Source organism: Sinocyclocheilus grahami, unplaced genomic scaffold, assembly GCF_001515645.1.
Source record: "Sinocyclocheilus grahami isolate Dianchi unplaced genomic scaffold, SAMN03320097.WGS_v1.1 scaffold992.1, whole genome shotgun sequence".
Taxonomy (NCBI): Eukaryota; Metazoa; Chordata; class Actinopteri; order Cypriniformes; family Cyprinidae; genus Sinocyclocheilus; species Sinocyclocheilus grahami.
This window is the reverse complement of record NW_015506171.1, coordinates 287,748-307,700: the sequence shown is the minus strand read 5'-3', so window position 1 is coordinate 307,700 and position 19,953 is coordinate 287,748. Positions and strand designations below refer to the sequence as shown.

Here is a 19,953-nt window from a genome sequence, read left to right as displayed (position 1 = left end):
GGGAGGCGGTTTATCGTTCCCCTTTTCTTCAGCGCTGTCGATGGAGGTGAGGGCGGATGAAGAGGCAGTATGGAGGCGGGCGGAGTATGGAGCGCGCCACGATCTGGTGAGCTCATCGTGGACCTCTGGAGAGGTACGCTGACGAAGGGCCTGTCGGCGCCCCAGCAGGAACCATTCATCCAGACGGCTGCGAGAGGGCTCCTCTGGAGGGGACCACTCTAAACCCAGTTCTTCGACCGCCTTGGAGAGGATACGGAGAAGCTCGGTATCCATCCTGTCTTTGGTGGCGCTTAGCGCGGATGATGGCGAGGGGGTGGGGTCATTTTCCGAGCCCAACAGCTCCTCTGCATCCGATGCTGCCAGTGACATGCTGTCATCGAGCAGCTCGTCTCCACTTCCCCCGAATGAGATCAGGTCGCTCGCATCAGCAGAGGGGAGAGGATACGGAGAAGCTCGGTATCCGTCCCTTCTTTGGTGGCGCTGGGCGCGGATGATGGCAAGGGGGTGGGGTCATTTTCCGAGCCCAACAGCTCCTCTGCATCCGATGCTGCCAGTGACATGCTGTCATCGAGCAGCTCGTCTCCACTTCCCCCGAATGAGATCAGGTCACTCGCATCAGCAGAAGGACGCTGATCAGACCGGGAGAAAAGGACGGGTGAACACTCTCTCTGCGGCGAGAGCGAGGCATGCGGGATCTGGGCTGGCGTGAGCTCACTCGTGGCCGATCGCTCGACCTCTTTGCCCCGCTGTTTTTTCCTCACAGGTCCCTGGGAGGAAGAAAACGGGAGGGCGTGGGGGGCGGAGTAGCTCTCTGAAAAGAAAGCGATCTGTGAGCGGAGAGAGGCGAGACTAAAACTCTCGCAATGAGAGCAAATAGCTCCCGTGAGAGCAGCTTCCGCATGGGGTTTCCCCAAGCAGGAAATGCACTCCTTGTGACCGTCATTGGCATGCAGGGGAGACCCGCACGAGCTGCAATAACGGCGCGGCATTTGCAACAACGCCGCTGCTCTTTTAGAAGCTCTTTGAAGTCGCCGGATAGCGGCAGGGGAACCGGACCGGAACTGCTGCGTCGCTGAAGAAGCGGAGAAGCAGGTCAGCCGAGCTGAGAGGTCCCGATTCCAGCTGCGAAGGCGTGTCAACGGCGAGCGGCTTCGGATCAGCTTGAGACGTAGAGTCGTCGCTGAAGGAGAAAAAATCTGAGAATCCTGTGGCGAGCGCCCACTTATATAGCCAGATGCCCCGCCCATTCTGGTGGGCTTTGGCGGGCTTCGTCGCCATAGGCTTGTGCAGCTCCGCTGCCGCGCCATTGGTTCATTTTTAAAGCCCTGCACGAACCAATGGCCGTGCCGTTTCACTGCGTGAATGAAATAGGCTTCAGTTCAGGAGAAAAAAGGCTTTTTCCCATATGCGTCTTAAGCAAGATGCAGTACGAGTTAAGTATCAAAAGGGAACCAATACACCTATGGAGACTCCCCATAATAATAGGAATACCAGTGTGTGTGTGCAGTAGAGGCAGACGTTTTTTGGGAATCAAAATCATGGAAACAAAATCACTATTAAACCACGTGATTGGGACGGGACAGGAAAAAATATCAGTGGGAGTGGGCGGGACCGGGAATCGTAATAACACTATGATACCCAACTTTATACACAAATATACCTTTTATATAAATAAACTATATATTTTAATTTTGAACTACATGCTTGCCCTATCTCTTTATGCTCTCCTCCTGTTTGCTTTGGTTTGGCTGGTTAAGTGAATGACGTGCTCCACACACCCGTAACAGTTGGTGGCGGTAGTGCCAACCACCAATAATATAAGAGAAGAAGGCTTCCCAATACACTTTGTAGCCGTGAAAATCATAATCAAAATGGAGTCAGACACAAAAACCACGCTGCAATGACTACTGTCGGAAAATTTTACCTGATAAAATGATAAATGGTACCGACATTTCTGGGCGGTCTGAAGTAACCAAAAAAATTTTATGAGAAAGACGGCATGAAACGCCATGCGCCAGCTGCAAGACATGTAGACACATTATCAAATACCATTCCGACTCAGGCACGAGTGGCCTTCAGCGTGACACATGCAAAGCAGCCTGCTCAAGGCAACCGGCAATTTCTTAATTTATGAAGCACAAGGTGCCAGTGACTGTAAAGTCAAGATTCACAGACACGATGGCTCATATGTGCAGCCAGGATCTAAGACCGTTCGCTATTGTTGAGGGACGAGGGTTCATTGAAGTTGTGAAAGAGCTCATTAATATTGGGGCTAAATATGGAAGCAGCATTGAGGTCGAAGATGTTCTACTGAGTGCATACACTGTTTCTCGCCATGTTGAAGACGAATACGAGAAAGTAAAGAAACATGTTATGGACGAGCTACAACAGGTAGGCCTGGCTACACTGCTTCCTTTTAATGTTAATGTTTTTTAGCCATTTTTGGAGCCTACTTTTATGGGATTGTAAATTAAAAGCATATGGTCAAATGGTTATCTGTTCATGTAAGATCCTGTGAAGCCTAAAATAACATTTACATCATACTCTATTCCATTAGTGCCCAGACTGCACTGTGACAACTGACCTTTGGGCAGAAGAATGGACAAACACACAATACATAACAGTTCATCCTTCAGGTATCTGTCTGTTACATATATGTGTAGTACATACTGTATACTTAAGTGTTATACTGTATATATTGGCTTGTCTAAGTAATATTGTACTATTCTATTCAGTGTCTCTTATATTTCTTGTTATCTGTTCTGACTAGCTCAAGCTTTAACAATAATTTACTTACAAAGTAATCATTATGTTCGATTTATTTGTGTTTGGATTGATCTTTTATGTTTGTGCTGTTTTTTTTATCTAACCTGACATATAGGAGTTTGGCATCTTGAGCAAGGATATTGTTGTAGTGATTGACAATGGTTCAAATGTGGTCGCAGCTTTCAAGGATTACACCAGACTGTCCTGTGCAGGCCATAACATTAACCTGATTCTTATATAAACATTTGACCATTTGACCAGCACAGCCCGGTTGTCAACCTGTTTCGGGATGTGAAGACTCTGGTTACACTTCAAACGAGCAGGGTAAGATATTTTACAGTCTTGTCATGCCTGTTTGGTGTAGTTTGCAGTTATTTATATATGCGTTTATACAGTTTATTATAAAATATAGTAAATAAAATCAACATAAAAACAACTGTAATTAATAAATTGTTTTCTTGTTCAGCAAGCTATTTTGACAACTATTTTGCTGTTAATCTTTTTCTAATAAATATTAATATTTAAAAAATCTGTCAATAAATTGACTGAGATTTTTTATCACCATACTACACTGTCTCTTTCTTGAATTTCAGATTACAAAAAGCACTGGACAGATCACTTAAGCAAGCAGTGGAAACGAGGTGGAATACCAGATATGCAATGCTGCATTCTGCTCTGCTGTCTGGTAAGCTGCATGAGGTTCTGCTTCACTGAAATGAACTCTGTTATGTCAACAATATAGACCCAGACCTTCTTGAAGACATTATCTGCCTTCTGGAACCTTTTGATGAAGCTACCAGGCACCTCTCCACTGATCAGACACCTAGGACTCTATTTTAACGATCTAAGCGCATGGTCTAAAGCACATGGCGCAGGTGCACTCAGAGCGTGTCCAAATCCACTTTTGCTAGTTTAACGACGGGAAAAACGGTCGTCGCACCCGGCGCATGGTCTAAAAGGGTTGTCTCTATTCTCTTAATGAGTAATGGGTGTGTTTTGGGCATAAGGTGCAATAAACCAATCAGAGTGTCATCTCCCATTCCCTTTAAGAGCAAGTTGCAAGTTGGGGGCAATTAATTTTTCACGTAGGGCCAGGTCGGTTTGGACAGCTTTTTTTTCCCTTAATAAATGAAATCATCATTTAAACTGCATTTAGTATTTACTTGCATTATCTTTGTGTAATATTAAAATTTGTTTGATGATCTGAATCTTTTAAGTGTAACAAATATGCAAAAAATAAAAAAAACAGGAAGGGGGCAAAAACCTTTTCACGGCACTGTACCTACAATTTGTATATTACCTCCATCAATCATGTCAATCGATCAGACGTGTATTTTGCACTATATAAAGCGTTATAAAGCCTATAATGCAAACTCAAATGCAAAATGTGCAGGAGGAGGAGAGGGAGGACTGTGGTAACACTAATGAGTAATGGAGCCACGAGTTGGTGCTGAAATATATGAACGAGCCAACAAAGATGACCAGCAAGTCCCTTCTCAATGTCTGGCAGGAGATATCAGGTGGGCTGGTGCCAGTTCCCAGGAAGCTGCTGGCAATCCCAGCAACAAGTACCCCGCCAGAGAGGAGCTTCAGTGTTGCTGGAAGATGAATTGAGGAGAGGCACATGGCGCAGGTGCACTCAGAGCGTGTCCAAATCCACTTTTGCTAGTTTAACGACGGGAAAAACGGTCGTCGCACCCGGCGCATGGTCTAAAAGGGTTGTCTCTATTCTCTTAATGAGTAATGGGTGTGTTTTGGGCATAAGGTGCAATAAACCAATCAGAGTGTCATCTCCCATTCCCTTTAAGAGCAAGTTGCAAGTTGGGGGCAATTAATTTTTCACGTAGGGCCAGGTCGGTTTGGACAGCTTTTTTTTCCCTTAATAAATGAAATCATCATTTAAAACTGCATTTAGTATTTACTTGCATTATCTTTGTGTAATATTAAAATTTGTTTGATGATCTGAATCTTTTAAGTGTAACAAATATGCAAAAAATAAAAAAAACAGGAAGGGGGCAAAAACCTTTTCACGGCACTGTACCTACAATTTGTATATTACCTCCATCAATCATGTCAATCGATCAGACGTGTATTTTGCACTATATAAAGCGTTATAAAGCCTATAATGCAAACTCAAATGCAAAATGTGCAGGAGGAGGAGAGGGAGGACTGTGGTAACACTAATGAGTAATGGAGCCACGAGTTGGTGCTGAAATATATGAACGAGCCAACAAAGATGACCAGCAAGTCCCTTCTCAATGTCTGGCAGGAGATATCAGGTGGGCTGGTGCCAGTTCCCAGGAAGCTGCTGGCAATCCCAGCAACAAGTACCCCGCCAGAGAGGAGCTTCAGTGTTGCTGGAAGATGAATTGAGGAGAGGCACACCACTCTCAGTCTGGAATGTGTGGACACCCTTGTTCTTGCATAGCAACAGAGGGACTCCATCTTAAAGGAAACTCAGTGAAAATTTGGTTATATAATGTGTGTGCGTGTGTGTGTGTTTGCTTGAATGTTTTGCATGAAATTTAATGTGTGTGCAATGCACACTGTGCATTGTTTAAGCTAGCTTTCAGTTCAATAAAATAAACTACATTTTGGATTTTTATTCAACTAAGGTGGGCATGCTGTGATCTGTATTTTTTACTGTAACTGACAGATTCCGGCCAAAATAAAATAATTTGTGGGAGTGGGACAGGAGAGGTTTGAAAATCCACTACTGTGTCACCCTCTAGTGCGCACATGAGCTACTAAACTTTTTTGTTTTTAAAAAAGATAAACCTAAAAATAAAACCACACAAAATTAAAAAGGGGGGGGGCAATGCTGTTTCATGCATGTTGAGTTATTTACACTGTTAAAAAGTTGGATTCTTATGCTAAACATGGCCAAAGTTTAAAAAAATGATTTGGACGTATAACAGAGTATTTCTGTGCCAAATACACACTTCCGGGTTTCTTACAAATTTCAGAACGTTTTTTTTTTTTAATCGTGGCTCTTCATGACGTAATGAAGGGTGGAGCTCCTTATATGGGCATTTCTCCCGGAAGAGCGCGCCCGCTGTTCTGTTGGCAATCAGTGCTCGTCACTCTTTAGCTTTGCCCACGGCGTGCCTCCAGGAGCTCGGCTGTTTTTGGAAAGAATGTAAAGCTGTATCTTTCTTTTATAAATATGAGAAAACTAAAGACTTTTTGGAGATATGAAGGATGCAGTACTACTCTATAGGTACTCAAGATTAACATGAGATCGGGTGAAACTGTGTGTGTTATGCCCCCTTTATCAAAGAGCCATGGGGAACACAAGTTCACTGTAAACACAAAATAAATTTGACAAAATACACTGAAAAACAAGGAAAATCAGTGGATTACCAGGGCTCTAGACTCATTCTTCAACTGTCTCAGATGGCCACACGAGCACATGATTTGGCTACAGGTTTTTTTTTTTTTGGTTACAACATGGGATTAATCAACGCATGCTGATGAATGGTTTTTCTTATATCATAGTTTATACCTATATGGTAATAAATGTAGTTAACATTCTACCTGTTCTTTTTCATCAGCATTATTTGGGATTTGAATTTAGGTGAACAGGAGTTCCTCATTAGCTCGAATTCACGATGTGACGTTTTACAAGAAAAGATGGGCTGATTGTCTATTTTGCTTACATCTATACACCTTTCAGTTTTTAATACTAAAGCAAAAGCTTAAGAGAGGGACACATTTTTATTCTTAATTGAAAAGCACAACAACAATAAAATGGTAGGCTGCAATTACAAACTATCTTACATAATGTTTATTAACAAAAACGAACAAGATGAGGCATGGCATACACTACATGCTGTATTATATATTGACTAATAAATTACAGAATGTTTAGCAAACACTGAGGAATCAAATAAATCAAATAAAAATAATTTTTTAAGATAATAGGCTTTTCAAAGTGAAAACAAAAAGAAAAGTAAAATTAAGCTGGCTGTCGGTGACAGTGCTTGCATGTTTTTCCCCAAGAAAACCAACATGCAGCGCAGACCATGCACTCGCACAAATGCGACAACGTCCAATTTTAATTTGCACAGTAACCCATGTGCACCTGGCTCACCATACCAGCATCACAATAAGAGACCTCTATGACCATATACACAAAGTCAATGTGTGTGCAAAAAAATTGAAAGACCCACCGTTACCAAGCTACTCGCCTTAGCCCTAGTAAGAAAAGTTACACACTGGCGCATTGGACTGATTTCACATGTGTTTCAGAGCATGGTCACGCTAGATGCGTTCGCAAAGCGTTCCGATGCAGCGTGAGTTCCCGAAGGGGAACTGGTAAATACCATAATTGGCTTAAATTCCATGAGGAACTACTATTTTCCAAAAATTACACATTCCTATGTGCCATATACATCCCACCATCTGAGTCTCCCTACTACAGTGAAGACATGTTCTACACATTGGAGAAAGAGACAAGCCAATTCCAGGTAGGGCTGGGACAATACGCTAATCTGCAGAATCAATACTATCCCGATACTTGTGCGCCGATTTAATATATATTGCAATAATTGAGTATTGTGATTATATAACTATTAAGATTCGATATTACAATTTATTGTGATTTTTGTTTGCTTTTTAAAGACTAGACAATGGAAAATACTTGATTATACCCTCATATTAACAAAAACAATGCACCACATCTTTCTGAACTTTTATTTCAGGAGCATAAACTTACACAGTGTTTATTTAAAGTACCTTGAACCATGAAACTTTCAAGTACCACAACCCTGAACTTGCACATGCATATAATAGTCAAATGTTCAACAAAATGAGTAGAAAAAATACTTTCTGAAATAAAGTGCTATGTTACTTTGCATACCGTTTTAGTAATAACTATTTTTCTCACCTCCACAAAAAATAACCATGACTATATTGTCAAGGGTAAGAGTGGGAAAGATCTCCTGCAGCTCTGTTGAAGTCTGGATCTGTACATTGTCAATAGTAGGATATGAGGAAACACTTTAGGAAGATACAGCTTTTGTTCACCTCTTGGGAACAGTACTGTAGATTATATCATAACAGACTTAGATCTTTCATCTCTCCGAGCATTTACTGTCAGAGAACTAACCCCACTGTCTGATCACAGTCAAATTACTAACAAACACTAACATTAGCACACAGCCCAGTAAACACACAGATGGGCTGACAACAGCACAGAGGAGAACCAGAAAGCAACAAGTAGCCAAAACATACAACTGCTCACAAATTCTGAAAAAGTTTTTTCATAAAATTAAATGTATACATCATAACTTTAAGACTCTGTCAAACTATGAGAAACTGCCCATCTTATTAGCAGAATGTGCGGACTGCTGCGTTCTAACAGCACAGTATGAGTCCATCTGTCACAACATGAGAAACAGTGAGTGATTCAACACCAGTCTGTCTCCAGCACTATTTATTCACGCACTTTCCTACTGTATTATTGCAATTACTTTACTCTATTCTTTAATGCCACACATTTGATATTTTTTATATGTTTTTCCTCTTCTTTCTTTCTTTATGCTGTTTTGCATTACTCTTATATTGCAATACAAATGTACACAAATTTGTCATGCCAATGAAGCACCTAAAACTGAAACTGAGAAAGTGTGAGTTAGTGTGAGAGAGTGTGAATACCTAGTATTCCCTATGTTATGAGGACTAAATGCTCCCACCAGTATAGTAATACCAGTAAATTTTGACCTTGTGATTTTTTTTGGTCCCTATGAGGAAACAAGCCTATAAACCACACAGATTTAAGTTTATTGAAAATCTAAAAATGCCTGTAGGTTTGTGTGAGGGGTAGGTTTAGGGTAAGGGAATAGAAAATACAGTTTGAAGAGTAGAAAAACCATTATGCCTATGGAATGAACCCATAAAAGATGGAAACCCGTGTGAGTGTGTGTACTTGTTTAACTACACTTGTGAGGGCCAAATGTCCTCACTGAGCAAACTGCTTTACAGACTTGAAGACACACCTGTTTTACACACGTTACACAAACACAGAACCAGGAAACAGGAATCAGTTCAGGAAAAGAGAAACTAACGTATAGTTGAGCTGTTGTGTGTTTGTGTCTCTGTATTCATTCAGTAAAATGGCAGGAGCCAGAATTTTTCAGGATGAGTTCTTGTGTGCAGTGTGTCAGGATCTCCTTAAGAATCCAGTGACCATCCAGTGTGGACACAGTTACTGTGAGAGCTGTATTACAGGCTGCTGGGATCAGGAGGATCAGATGAGAGTCTACAGCTGCCCTCAGTGCAGACAGACCTTCAGTCAAAGACCTGCTTTAGGGAAAAACACCATTCTGGCTGAAATGGTGGAGAAACTGAAGAAGACCAATCTTCCTGCTGACTGTTATGCTGGAGCTGGAGATGTGCAGTGTGACGTCTGTACTGGAAGAAAATACAAAGCTGCCAAGTCCTGTCTGGTGTGTCTGAACTCTTACTGTCAGAATCACCTTGAACAACATGAGAGTTTGTTTAAAGGAAAGAGACACAGTTTGATTGATGCCACTGGACGACTGCAGGAGATGATCTGCCAGAAACATGAGAAGCTCCTTGAGATTTTCTGTCACACTGACCAGAAATGTATATGTGTGCTGTGTATGGATGAACATAAAAGCCATGACACTGTATCAGCTACAGCACAGAGGACAAAGAAACAGGTATTAAAAACTAGTGATCAAGTAAATACTCAGTGCAATAATCCAATAGTTTATTTTCTGTCTAGAGCTGCAGCATAATTATGCAAAACACAAACACTGTCAGTGTGAAGATCTACACTAGTTTCACTTTTTTAATACTTACAGTGTGAAACACTCCTTATTGCTTCATATTAATTAATGTACAATGATTGTACCGATCATCCCTTCTGAAGTTTGAACTTACAGCTATTAGTTATCAGTTCCACTTTTACTGGATTCACATATTGATTTAGTGCCAGCAGTTCCCCTTCAGAAACTCGAGCTGCATCTAACGTTTTGGGAACACCTTCAGTGTGACCACGCTCTGAATTGTGTGTGTAATCAGACCAATGGATGGACGCGACGTCACGGACGGGGTGACGAGTGACGTGGTGACCAGGAAGCTATAAAGACACGTGCGGTGGAGACAGCAGCAGCTTCTGTCATTCATCGTAACATTCTGTGTGTATGTCTTATTTACCATTGTCTGTCACTGTCTCAAACAAGAAAGCAAAAATGCCAAAGTCTAAGCACAAGACTGATAAAGGGGGTGATAAAGGCAAGCAACATTTTAGGCTGTTTCTACATCACGGGAGGGGATACACACAGCCTTTGTGTTGTTTGTCTGGGAGCAAAGCACGCAGAGTCAGCTCTCGAGGGGGCTGACTGTCCACACTGTGAGCACCTCTTGCTGCGGATGCTTCACTCCCGGAGGGCTCTCTTTGAGGATTGTGGTCGTGGGGTTTGCAAATGGATCTGGTGGAGGGGATGGAGATGTGCGAGTCCCTTTCTTCTCCCTCGGCCACCGAATCCAGCGCCACCTCCCAGGGTTCGGAAGCACGCTCTGAGGGAGCGATTTCTTCCCCCCGGGGAGAGGGCTCGGCGCTTAAACTGTCGTCCTCCAAGGAGGGCGATGGCGAGAGCACCGACGAACCACCCCAGTCTGCACAGTACGAGGAGCTTGTGGAGGTGATAACTCGCGCTGTGGCCAAGTTAAATCTTGAATGGCCCACTGAGAAGCAGGCTGAACACTCAAAGAGCAAGCTAGATGAGCGTTTTTTGAGGTCTAAGTCGCCCCCTCCATGCCGGGGCTTGCTATTTTTCCCTGATCTCCACACTGAGGTGTCGAGATCGTGGTCGAGACCATATTCGGCCCGCCTCTTTAGTCCCTCTCTCATCGATTACAGCAACGTTACGGGACTAAGTGAGCGTGGTTATAGAGCGATGCCCTGGGTTGAACAGACACTCACGGGTTATCTGTCTCCCGGTGTGGCATCATCTCTAAAAGCCTCGGCACTGCCCACCAAGCCGCTTCGCACTACATCAGCGCTGGTGGGCAAAGGGTACACGACAGCAGGTCAGGCTGGTGTTTGCCTTCATACTATGGCAGTTTTGCAAGCATACCAAGCGGACCTGCTGAAAGAGCTGGATGAGGGCGAGGAAGTTAAATCTGATGACATCAAAGAACTTTGTAGAACTGCTGATTTGTCTCTCCGTGCCACAAAGGAGACCGCCAAAGCAATCGCAGTCTATGGCAGCCCTAGTGGCCACGGAGAAGCATCTATGGTTGACTCTGTCTGAAATTAAAGACAGGGTCTTCCTCCTCCGACGCCCCGCTTGCACCTTCTGGCCTGTCCGGCGACGCCATCAATTCCGTCGCCGACAGGTTTCAGAAGGCTCGTAAATAAGAGGCGGCGTTTCAGCAGTTCTTCCCTCGCCGCACTCTGGCTCATGGGGCTGCTGGATGGGAGCAGCCCCAGCTGTGTGCCCACTCCTTGTACAGAGAGGCACAGAAAGTGAGCTTCGCGACTCGTACACCCCCACGTCAATGGGGATCGCGAGGGGAGCGACGCTCACGCCGATGGCCGAAGGCTTCTTAGCCAGAAGGACGAATTGATGGCGTCGCCGGACAGGCCAGAAGGTGCAAGCGGGGCGTCGTTTCAGAAGGCTCGTAAATAAGAGGCGGCGTTTCAGCAGTTCTTCCCTCGCCGCACTCTGGCTCATGGGGCTGCTGGATGGGAGCAGCCCCAGCTGTGTGCCCACTCCTTGTACAGAGAGGCACAGAAAGTGAGCTTCGCGACTCGTACACCCCCACGTCAATGGGGATCGCGAGGGGAGCGACGCTCACGCCGATGGCCGAAGGCTTCTTAGCCAGAAGGACGGTCCTCAGATCGGCCTTCAGCTTCGAAGCCTTCGACCAACAAGCCCTGATGTTTGTGTCCCAGGGCTTCTGAGGGCAGCCCCTGCTGGGAAAGAGTGGTGTACACCTCATTACATGGTGCCCGTCTCTCCTCAGTGCCCTCAGGAGGCTGAGCTGTTAACCCTGCCACCGCCGGTGCTTCAGGGCACAGCGGCCTCCAGCGAGCACACGTCTCAGTGTCCGCCAGAAAACATTGCGGATATGGGAAGCTCGCTACCTCTGAGGAGGTTTCCTATTACACCGGAGGTCAGTCTCGAGAGACTGATTCCCTTAGTAGATCCCTCTGGCAGCATGGATGCTTCTGCCAAATATTTCAAGATGGGTCCTGCAGACTGTAGAAAGAGGTTACAGAATTCAATTTGGTTCACCTCCACCTCGTTTCAACGGGCTCGTTTCCACTGTGGTGGGTCCCGAGCAGGCTCTGGTGTTAGAACAAGAAGTAAACCTTCTATTGCAGGTTTGAAAAAACACCCCACACCCGCCCTGAACACCTCTCCACACAACCATTAACAGCTCCTGCAACCCCCCTCTCCCCAACACCTGCACTTCAAATCAGTGAAGACGATGTGCGCCAGGTCTTCCGGATGCAGAAAAGAAAAAAAGCAACAGGTCCAGATTGTGTTACTCTTACATTTCAGACTTAGCCTGTCTGAAATCATGTGCTGACCAGCTGGCCCCCATCTTCACACAGATCTTCAACAGATCACTGGAGCTGTGCGAAGTCCCTTCATGCTTCAAACGCTCCACCATCATCCCCATCCCAAAGAAATCCCAAATTACAGGACTAAATGACTACAGGCCTGTGGTTCTAACGTCTGTGGTCATGAAGTCTTTTGAAAAACTGGTGCTGGCCCACCTGAAGGACATTACTGGACCCTTGCTGGATCCTCTTCAGTTTGCCTACAGAGCAAACAGGTCTGTGGATGATGCAGTCAACATGGGACTGCATTATGTTCTGCAACATCTCGACAGACCAGGGACTTATGTGAGGATCCTGTTAGTGGACTTCAGCTCGGCTTTTAACACAATCATCCCAAACCTCCTCCTGCCCAAACTAACTCAGCTCTCCATGCCCACCTCCACCTGTCAGTGGATCACCAGCTTCCTGACAGACAGAAAGCAGCTAGTGAGGCTGGGAAAATACACATCCAGCACCCGTAAGATCAGCACTGGAGCTCCTCAGGGTTGCGTCCTCTCCCCACTGTTCTTCTCCTTCTACACCAACGACTGCACATCTAAAGACCCCTCTGTCAAGCTCTTGAAGTTTGCAGACGACACCGCACTTATCGGCCTCATTCAGGATGGTGACGAGTCTGTTTACAGACAGGAGATTTAAGAGCTTGCTGTCTGGTGCAGTCTTAACAACCTGGAGCTTTACACGCTCAAAACTGTGGAGATGATTGTGGACTTCAGGAGAAACCCGCCTGCTCTCCCCCCACTCACCATCATGGACAGCACTGTAATGACAGTGGAGTCATTCAAGTTCCTGGGCACCACTATCTCTCAGGACCTAAAGGGGGACACTCACATTGACTCCACTGTTAAAAAGGCCCAGCAGAGGTTGTACTTCCTTCGCCAGCTGAGGAAGTTCAACCTGCCCCAGGAGCTGCTGAAACAATTCTACTCTGCCATCATTGAATCCGTCCTCTGCACTTCAATAACTGTCTGGTTCAACTCAGCTACCAAATCTGACCTCAGAAGACTACAGAGGATAGTCCGGATTGCTGAGCGAATAACTGGTACAACTCTCTCTTCTCTTCAAGAACTGTACTCATCCAGAGTGAGCAAAAGGGCTGGCAGAATCACTCTGGACCCCTCACATCCAGCACACTCCCTCTTTGAACTGTTGCCATCTGGTCGACGCTACAGAGCACTGAGCACCAGAACGGCCAGACACAGGAACAGTTTCTTTTGCACTAATATACCTGTACATACAAAACTATCTATTGTAATATACCTGTACATACAATTGTCAATTTGTATATTGTATTCCCTATTTACTTGTTCTATTTTTTTATTTATTTATATATTTGATTTTTTTCTGTGTTTTTGTTCTGTCACTGTCATTCTGTTTCACTGTGGAAGCTTCTGTCACGAAAACAAATTCCTTGTATGAGTAAAAATACCGGGCAATAAAGCTCATTCTGATTCTGATTCATTCTAAATACTCTTCTGAGGAAGGAGGCCATTAAGGTGGTCCCTCCTCTCGACAGAGAATCCAGGTTCTACAGCCGGTACTTCATTGTTCTGAAGAAGGATGGGGGGTTGCACCCGATTTTAGATCTGCGTCAGTTGAACAGCTCAGTCATGCGACTGAAGTTCAAGATGCTTACAATCAAACAGGTCGTGTCTCAGATCAGGTCTGAGGACTGGTTTGTCACGATATATCTAAAAGGCGCGTACTTCCATGTCTCCATCCTTCCTCAACACAGGAAGTTCCTGAGGTTTGCTTTCGGGGCGAAGCTTACCAATATCGGGCTCTGTCGTTCGGCCTTGCACTCTCACCCCGAACTTTCACGAAGTGTGTGGATGCTGCTCTGGCTCCACTGCGACTCCAGGGCATCCGCATACTAAATTATATAGATGATTGGTTGATTCTAGCTCAATCGGAGCAGACGGTGGTTCGACATCGAGATGTCGTTCTCGCCCATATGAAAGAGCTGGAGCTAAGATTAAATGCAAAGAAAAGTGTGCTTTCTCCGTCACAGAGGACCACTTATCTGGGCGTGGTGTGGGATTCGACCACGATGCAAGCACAGCTGTTTCCTGCTTGGATCGAGTCGATCCTCACTGCAGTCGCGAGAGTCAAAGAGCGTCGGTCACTCACTGTCAAACAGTTTCAAAAATTGCTGTGTCTGATGGCAAGCTGCGTCCAACGTGATACATTTTGTCCTACTGTACATGAGACCCCTACCTCGTGTTCCACCATGGGGCCTGGCCGTGGTCCTGGAGGCTTTCTGTAAACCTCCATTTGAACCAATAGAGGAGGTTTCAGATTGAGTTCTGATACTTAAGACGGTCTTCTTATTAGCCATCACTTCTCTGAAAAGAGTCGGAGATTTGCAGGCCTTGTCAGTGGCCCACTCCTTCCTAGACTTTTCGCCCGGCTTGGCCAAAGCTTTTCTGTACCCTAGGCCAGGGTACATCCCTAAAGTGCCCTACTCAGTACCACGGCCCGTCGTACTTCAGGCTTTCTGTCCTCCTCCCTTTCAGGAGCCTGACCAGCAGAAGCAGTGCGAGCACTGGACACATATGTCCACAGAGCTGCCATGTGGAGGAAGTCTGACCAGTTATTTTTCTGTTATGGTCCTTCCAAGAGGGATCTGCCCGCCACCAAGCAGACCCTCAGTCGTTGGATCGTTAATGCCATTGCTATGTCTTACGAGTCCTCTGGTCTTCCCTCGCCCGTGGGGGTCAAGGCTCACTCCACCCGAAGTGTGGCGGCCTCGAAGGCCTTCCTGTCGGGTGTGGCTATGCAGGATATATGTAACGCTGCGGGTTGGTCTACGCCGCTCACGTTCGTCAGGTTCTACGACCTCGATATTCGTACTGCTCCTGGTTCCTCTGTCTTCTTGCCGTAGTTGTGCTGAAGTTCATACACACTACGCAGGGACTTGAAAGTCTGGCGGCTGGGGCATCCTCGTTCCCAAAGCATTCGATGCAGCTCGAGTTCCTGAAGGGGAACGTCTCAAGGTTACGTATGTACCCCTAGTTCCCCCGAGGGAATGAGACGCTGCGTCTCCTTCCATACTTCCGGCATCTCTGTGAGCGCTTCCTTCATTCTACCAGAAGCTGCCGCTGTCTCCACCACACGTGCTTTTATAGCTTCCTGGTCACTACGTCACCCTGTCCGTGACTTCACGTCCATCCATTGGTCTGATTACACACACGATTCAGAGCGTGGTCACGCTGAAGGCAATTCCAAAGCGTTTGACACAGCGGTGGATCGTTAATGCCATTGCTAAGTCTTACGAGTCCTCTGGTCTTCCCTTGTCCTTGGGGGTCAAGGCTCACTCCACCCGAAGTGTAGCGGTCTCAAAGAAAGCTGTTCCCTCTGGGAACTAGGGTTACATACGTAACCTTGAGGCGTTTTCTGTGACATTCACTATACTGTTTGTCCTTCAGAAGCAGCTGAAGGAGACTCAGAAGACGTTCCAGCAGAGAATCCAGCAGAGAGAGAAAGATCTTCAGCAACTGAGAGAGGCTGTGGAGTCTCATAAGGTGAGTCTGGAGAAGAAGAGAAGTTTGTCTCAGTCTCAGTTCAGACTCACTGAAGCCTGAATCACTGTGTGTCCTAACAGCGCTCTGCACAGACAGCAGTGGAGGACAGTGAGAGGCTCTTTACTGAGCTGACACAGCTATTCAGAGATCAGGAAAAGACTGCAGTAAGTCAAGCTGAAGAACGACTGGAGCGACTGGAGCAGGAGATCAATGATCTGAGGAGGAGAGCCGCTGAGCTGGAGCAGCTTTCACACACACAGGATCACATCCAGTTCCTGCAGGTAACAGAGATCTAGAAGAACAGGATCATAGTGGACTTGAGCAGATCCTGCAGTAACAGGAAACTCACAGAGAAACATTTCATGAGTGTCTTATATAATCATCAGTCAGACTCTCATCTGATAATCTTCTTTTGAAAACAGGGACCCAGAAAAAAAAAATCAATTAAGGAGCCATTGGCTCCTATAAGAAACAAAATTGTCTCATTGTTGCCCATCTAGTTCACCTGTTGTTAAGTTCATTAACACCAAAGCAGCTGAAACTGATTAACAACCCCCTCTGCTACTTAACTGACCAGATCAATATCCTAGGAGTTTAATTGACTTGATGCTATACTCTGATTAAAAAGTGTTCCTTTACTTTTTTTTAGCAGTGTATTTAGCTGTCAAACACCACTATCACCACCAACAGTTCAAAAATTCACTAACATTTTAACATTTTACCACATTTTTCCTTCAGATTCATTACGTTACAGTGAAATCAGTGAACTCTATAGTACCCATTTTTAGCTACGCTCATCAAAATTGGATCAGGTGATTATCAAACTTGAATTTTTTTTGGGCCTGTAACACATTGATGAATTTGACCATGACAATCCCAAACATGAAGTGAAGTTGGGATAACTTGGAAATCACAAAGATCACATATAGTTTTAGAATTACTAGAATCTGTAGCTCTAATTTGATTTAATGAATATGAGAATAATGAAGCTGATGCAGTGAAAGTGCTGGATTGAGGTGAGCTACTAAAGATAAGCCAAGTCAACAAGATCCGCACAAATCTGATATCCGTGCAGTTAATTGCGTTAAGTGTGGAGCAGATGAGTTTTGATTTCTGTTTTCTGTAGAGTTTCCAGTCTCTCTCAGCACCTCCTGAATCTACAGACGTAAATGATGATCCCTTAATTTCTCTCTTCCCTTTTGATGGCCTGAGAGAATCTGTTTATCAGCTGAGAGACAAACTGAAGGATTCCTGCAAAGAGGAGCTCAAGAAGATCTCAGACAGAGGTAAAGTCCTGGAGATTCATCTGCTCTCAGAAACCAGTCCATCATCATCTCATATCATGGAGAACATCATATTGGAAAGGAACGACTTCCTACAATGTAAGTAAGAAAACAAGCAGAAACCTCACTGAGTTCATGTTCGTCTTGTAGAAGGTGAAAGAAGAGTTTTATAACTGATGATGTAAAATGATGATTTGCACAGGATATCTGTTCATCTGTACTGAGACACTGATGATACACTGAACATGAAGAGTTCAGCTACATGAAAAGATCAAACAGATTCATAATTCCTGATTCTGATGTGTTTCATCTCCATCAGATTCCCATCAGCTCACTCTGGATCTGAACACAGTGAATAAACGCCTCCTTCTATCTGAGAACAACAGAGTGATAACATTCACTAACACAGTCCAGTCATATCCTGATCATCTAGACAGATTTGATTATTATTCTCAGGTGTTGTGTAGAGAGAGTGTGTGTGGATGCTGTTACTGGGAGCTGGAGTGGAGTGGAGATGTGTTAATATCAGTGTCATATAAGAGCATCAGCAGGAAGGGACGTGGTAAAGAATGTGAGTTTGGATATAATGATCAGTCCTGGAGTTTGCGCTGCACTCCCTCCAGTTACTCATTCTGGCACAATTACATAGAGACTGTTCTCCCTGTAGAGCCCATCAGCAGTAGAATAGGAGTGTATGTGGATCACAGTGCAGGAACTCTGTCCTTATACAGCGTCTCTGACACAAAGAGCCTCATCCACACAGTCCAGACCACATTCACTCAGCCGCTCTATCCTGGGTTTAATGTTTATCTTAGTGGATCATCAGTGAAACTGTGCTGATGAATCAGAATAGACTGATGACAGATTCTACCCATAATGCTTTGAGATGCATGATGCATCAGTAATAGTGAGTTCTTATGGAGTCTCTTCATTATATTAATACGGCAGTGAAATAACATGTCAGAATAAATGTGTGTAATAAACCTCAATACAGACAGTAAGATTAGTGTGTTTGAGTCCTACTGAGTGACCATGTGTTTCTGTTCTTCTCTCGAGCTCTGTTTTTGTTGATTGAAATTGGTCATTTAGCTTTTAATGTAGTGTCATATCAATCATTTTTATTATTACTATCAAAATTACCTTTCAACTAAAATGATAACACACAGTCAATAAAACATTCTCCCTTTTCACTGTTTTACGTTTTTGTCTTCCAGTGTAACGAGTCACTGTTTTTATTGTCATGCATTTATTTGTTACGGCTGTTGTCCTGCTTCTCTGTAACTTGTATTCTTTAAGTGTTTTTTCTGAGACTGAAATCTAGTAGATATTTCATTATTAAGATTCCCCAATCCTAGTCCCTGAGAGTCACTTTCCCACAGAGTTTAGTTTTGATCTGTATTAAACACACCTGAATCAACTAGTCAAGGTCTTTGCATTTACTTTAATAACAGCCAAGTGTGTTAAAAACTAAACTCCACAGAAGCAGGAATGAGAAACCTGCTTTACATACTCACAGACACACCTGTTTTACACACGTCACTCAAACACAGAACCAGGAAACAGGAATAACCTGAGTTCAGGAAAAGAGAAACTGAAGTGTGGGTGAGCTGTTGTGTGTTTGTGTCTCTGTATTCAAGCTACAAAATGGAAGCAGCCAGAATTTCAGTGAATGAGTTCACGTGTCCAGTGTGTCTGGATCTCCTTAAGAATCCAGTGACCATCCAGTGTGGACACAGTTACTGTGAGAGCTGTATTACAGGCTGCTGGGATCAGGAGGATCAGATGAGAGTCTACAGCTGCCCTCAGTGCAGACAGACCTTCAGTCCAAGACCTGCTTTAGCTAGAAACACCATGCTGGCTGAACTGATGGAGAAACTGAAGAAGACCAAACTCTCTGCTGACTGTGATGCTGGAGCTGGAGATGTGCAGTGTGACGTCTGTACTGGAAGAAAATACAAAGCTGCCAAGTCCTGTCTGATGTGTCTGAACTCTTACTGTCAGAATCACCTCGAACAACACGAGAGTTGGTTTAAAGGAAAGATACATAGTTTGATTGATGCCAATGGACGACTGCAGGAGATGATCTGCCAGAAACATGAGAAGATCCACAAGGTTTTCTGTGGTCTGATCAGAAATGTATATGTGTGCTGTGTACGGTTATAGAACATAAAAACCATGAGATTGTATCAGCTGCAGAACAGAGGACAGAGAAACAGGTATTTAAGACTAGACACTGATGAAATATTGCTAAACTCTCCTTATGTTTCATGTACAATGATTGCAACCGATCATCGCTTCTGGATGCCATTGGTTATAAGTTGAGATAAGTAGCCCAACCTTATGTTTAGTGGATTCATCTGTTCATATGATGATTTAGTGCCAGTAGTTCTCTCTCTGACATTCACTTTCATCCATTTGTCCTGCAGAAGCAGCTGAAGGAGACTCAGAAGACGTTCCAGCAGAAAATCCAGCAGAGAGAGAAAGATCTTCAGCAGCTGAGAGAGGCTGTGGAGTCTCAGAAGGTGAGTCTGGAGAAGAAGAGAAGTTTGTCTCCGTCTCAGTTCACACTCACTGAAGCCTGAATCACTGTGTGTCCTAACAGCGCTCTGCACAGACAGCAGTGGAGGACAGTGAGAGGATCTTTACTGAGCTCATCCGCTCCATTGAGAGAAGCCGCTCTGAGCTGATACGGCTGATCAGAGATCAGGAAAAGACTGCAGTGAGTCTAGATGAAGGACGACTGGAGCGACTGGAGCAGGAGATCAATGATCTGAGGAGG

General features: G+C 44.6%; 2 protein-coding genes across 2 annotated transcripts in view; one reads left to right on the top strand and one right to left on the bottom strand.

The window, feature by feature from the left end:
* LOC107565305 (cyclin-dependent kinase 14-like) overlaps nucleotides 1–19,953 on the bottom strand; it is a 198,096-nt gene that overhangs the window by 63,011 nt on the left and 115,132 nt on the right. The gene's annotated exons all lie outside the window — the stretch shown is intronic.
* Nucleotides 8,883–18,064, top strand: LOC107565287 (E3 ubiquitin/ISG15 ligase TRIM25-like). Its single transcript, XM_016250508.1, has 5 exons — nucleotides 8,883–9,452; nucleotides 15,796–15,891; nucleotides 15,972–16,172; nucleotides 17,018–17,273; nucleotides 17,494–18,064. The coding sequence occupies exons 1-5, from the start codon at nucleotides 8,883–8,885 to the stop codon at nucleotides 18,012–18,014; spliced, it is 1,644 nt and encodes a 547-aa protein (XP_016105994.1). The 3' UTR covers nucleotides 18,015–18,064.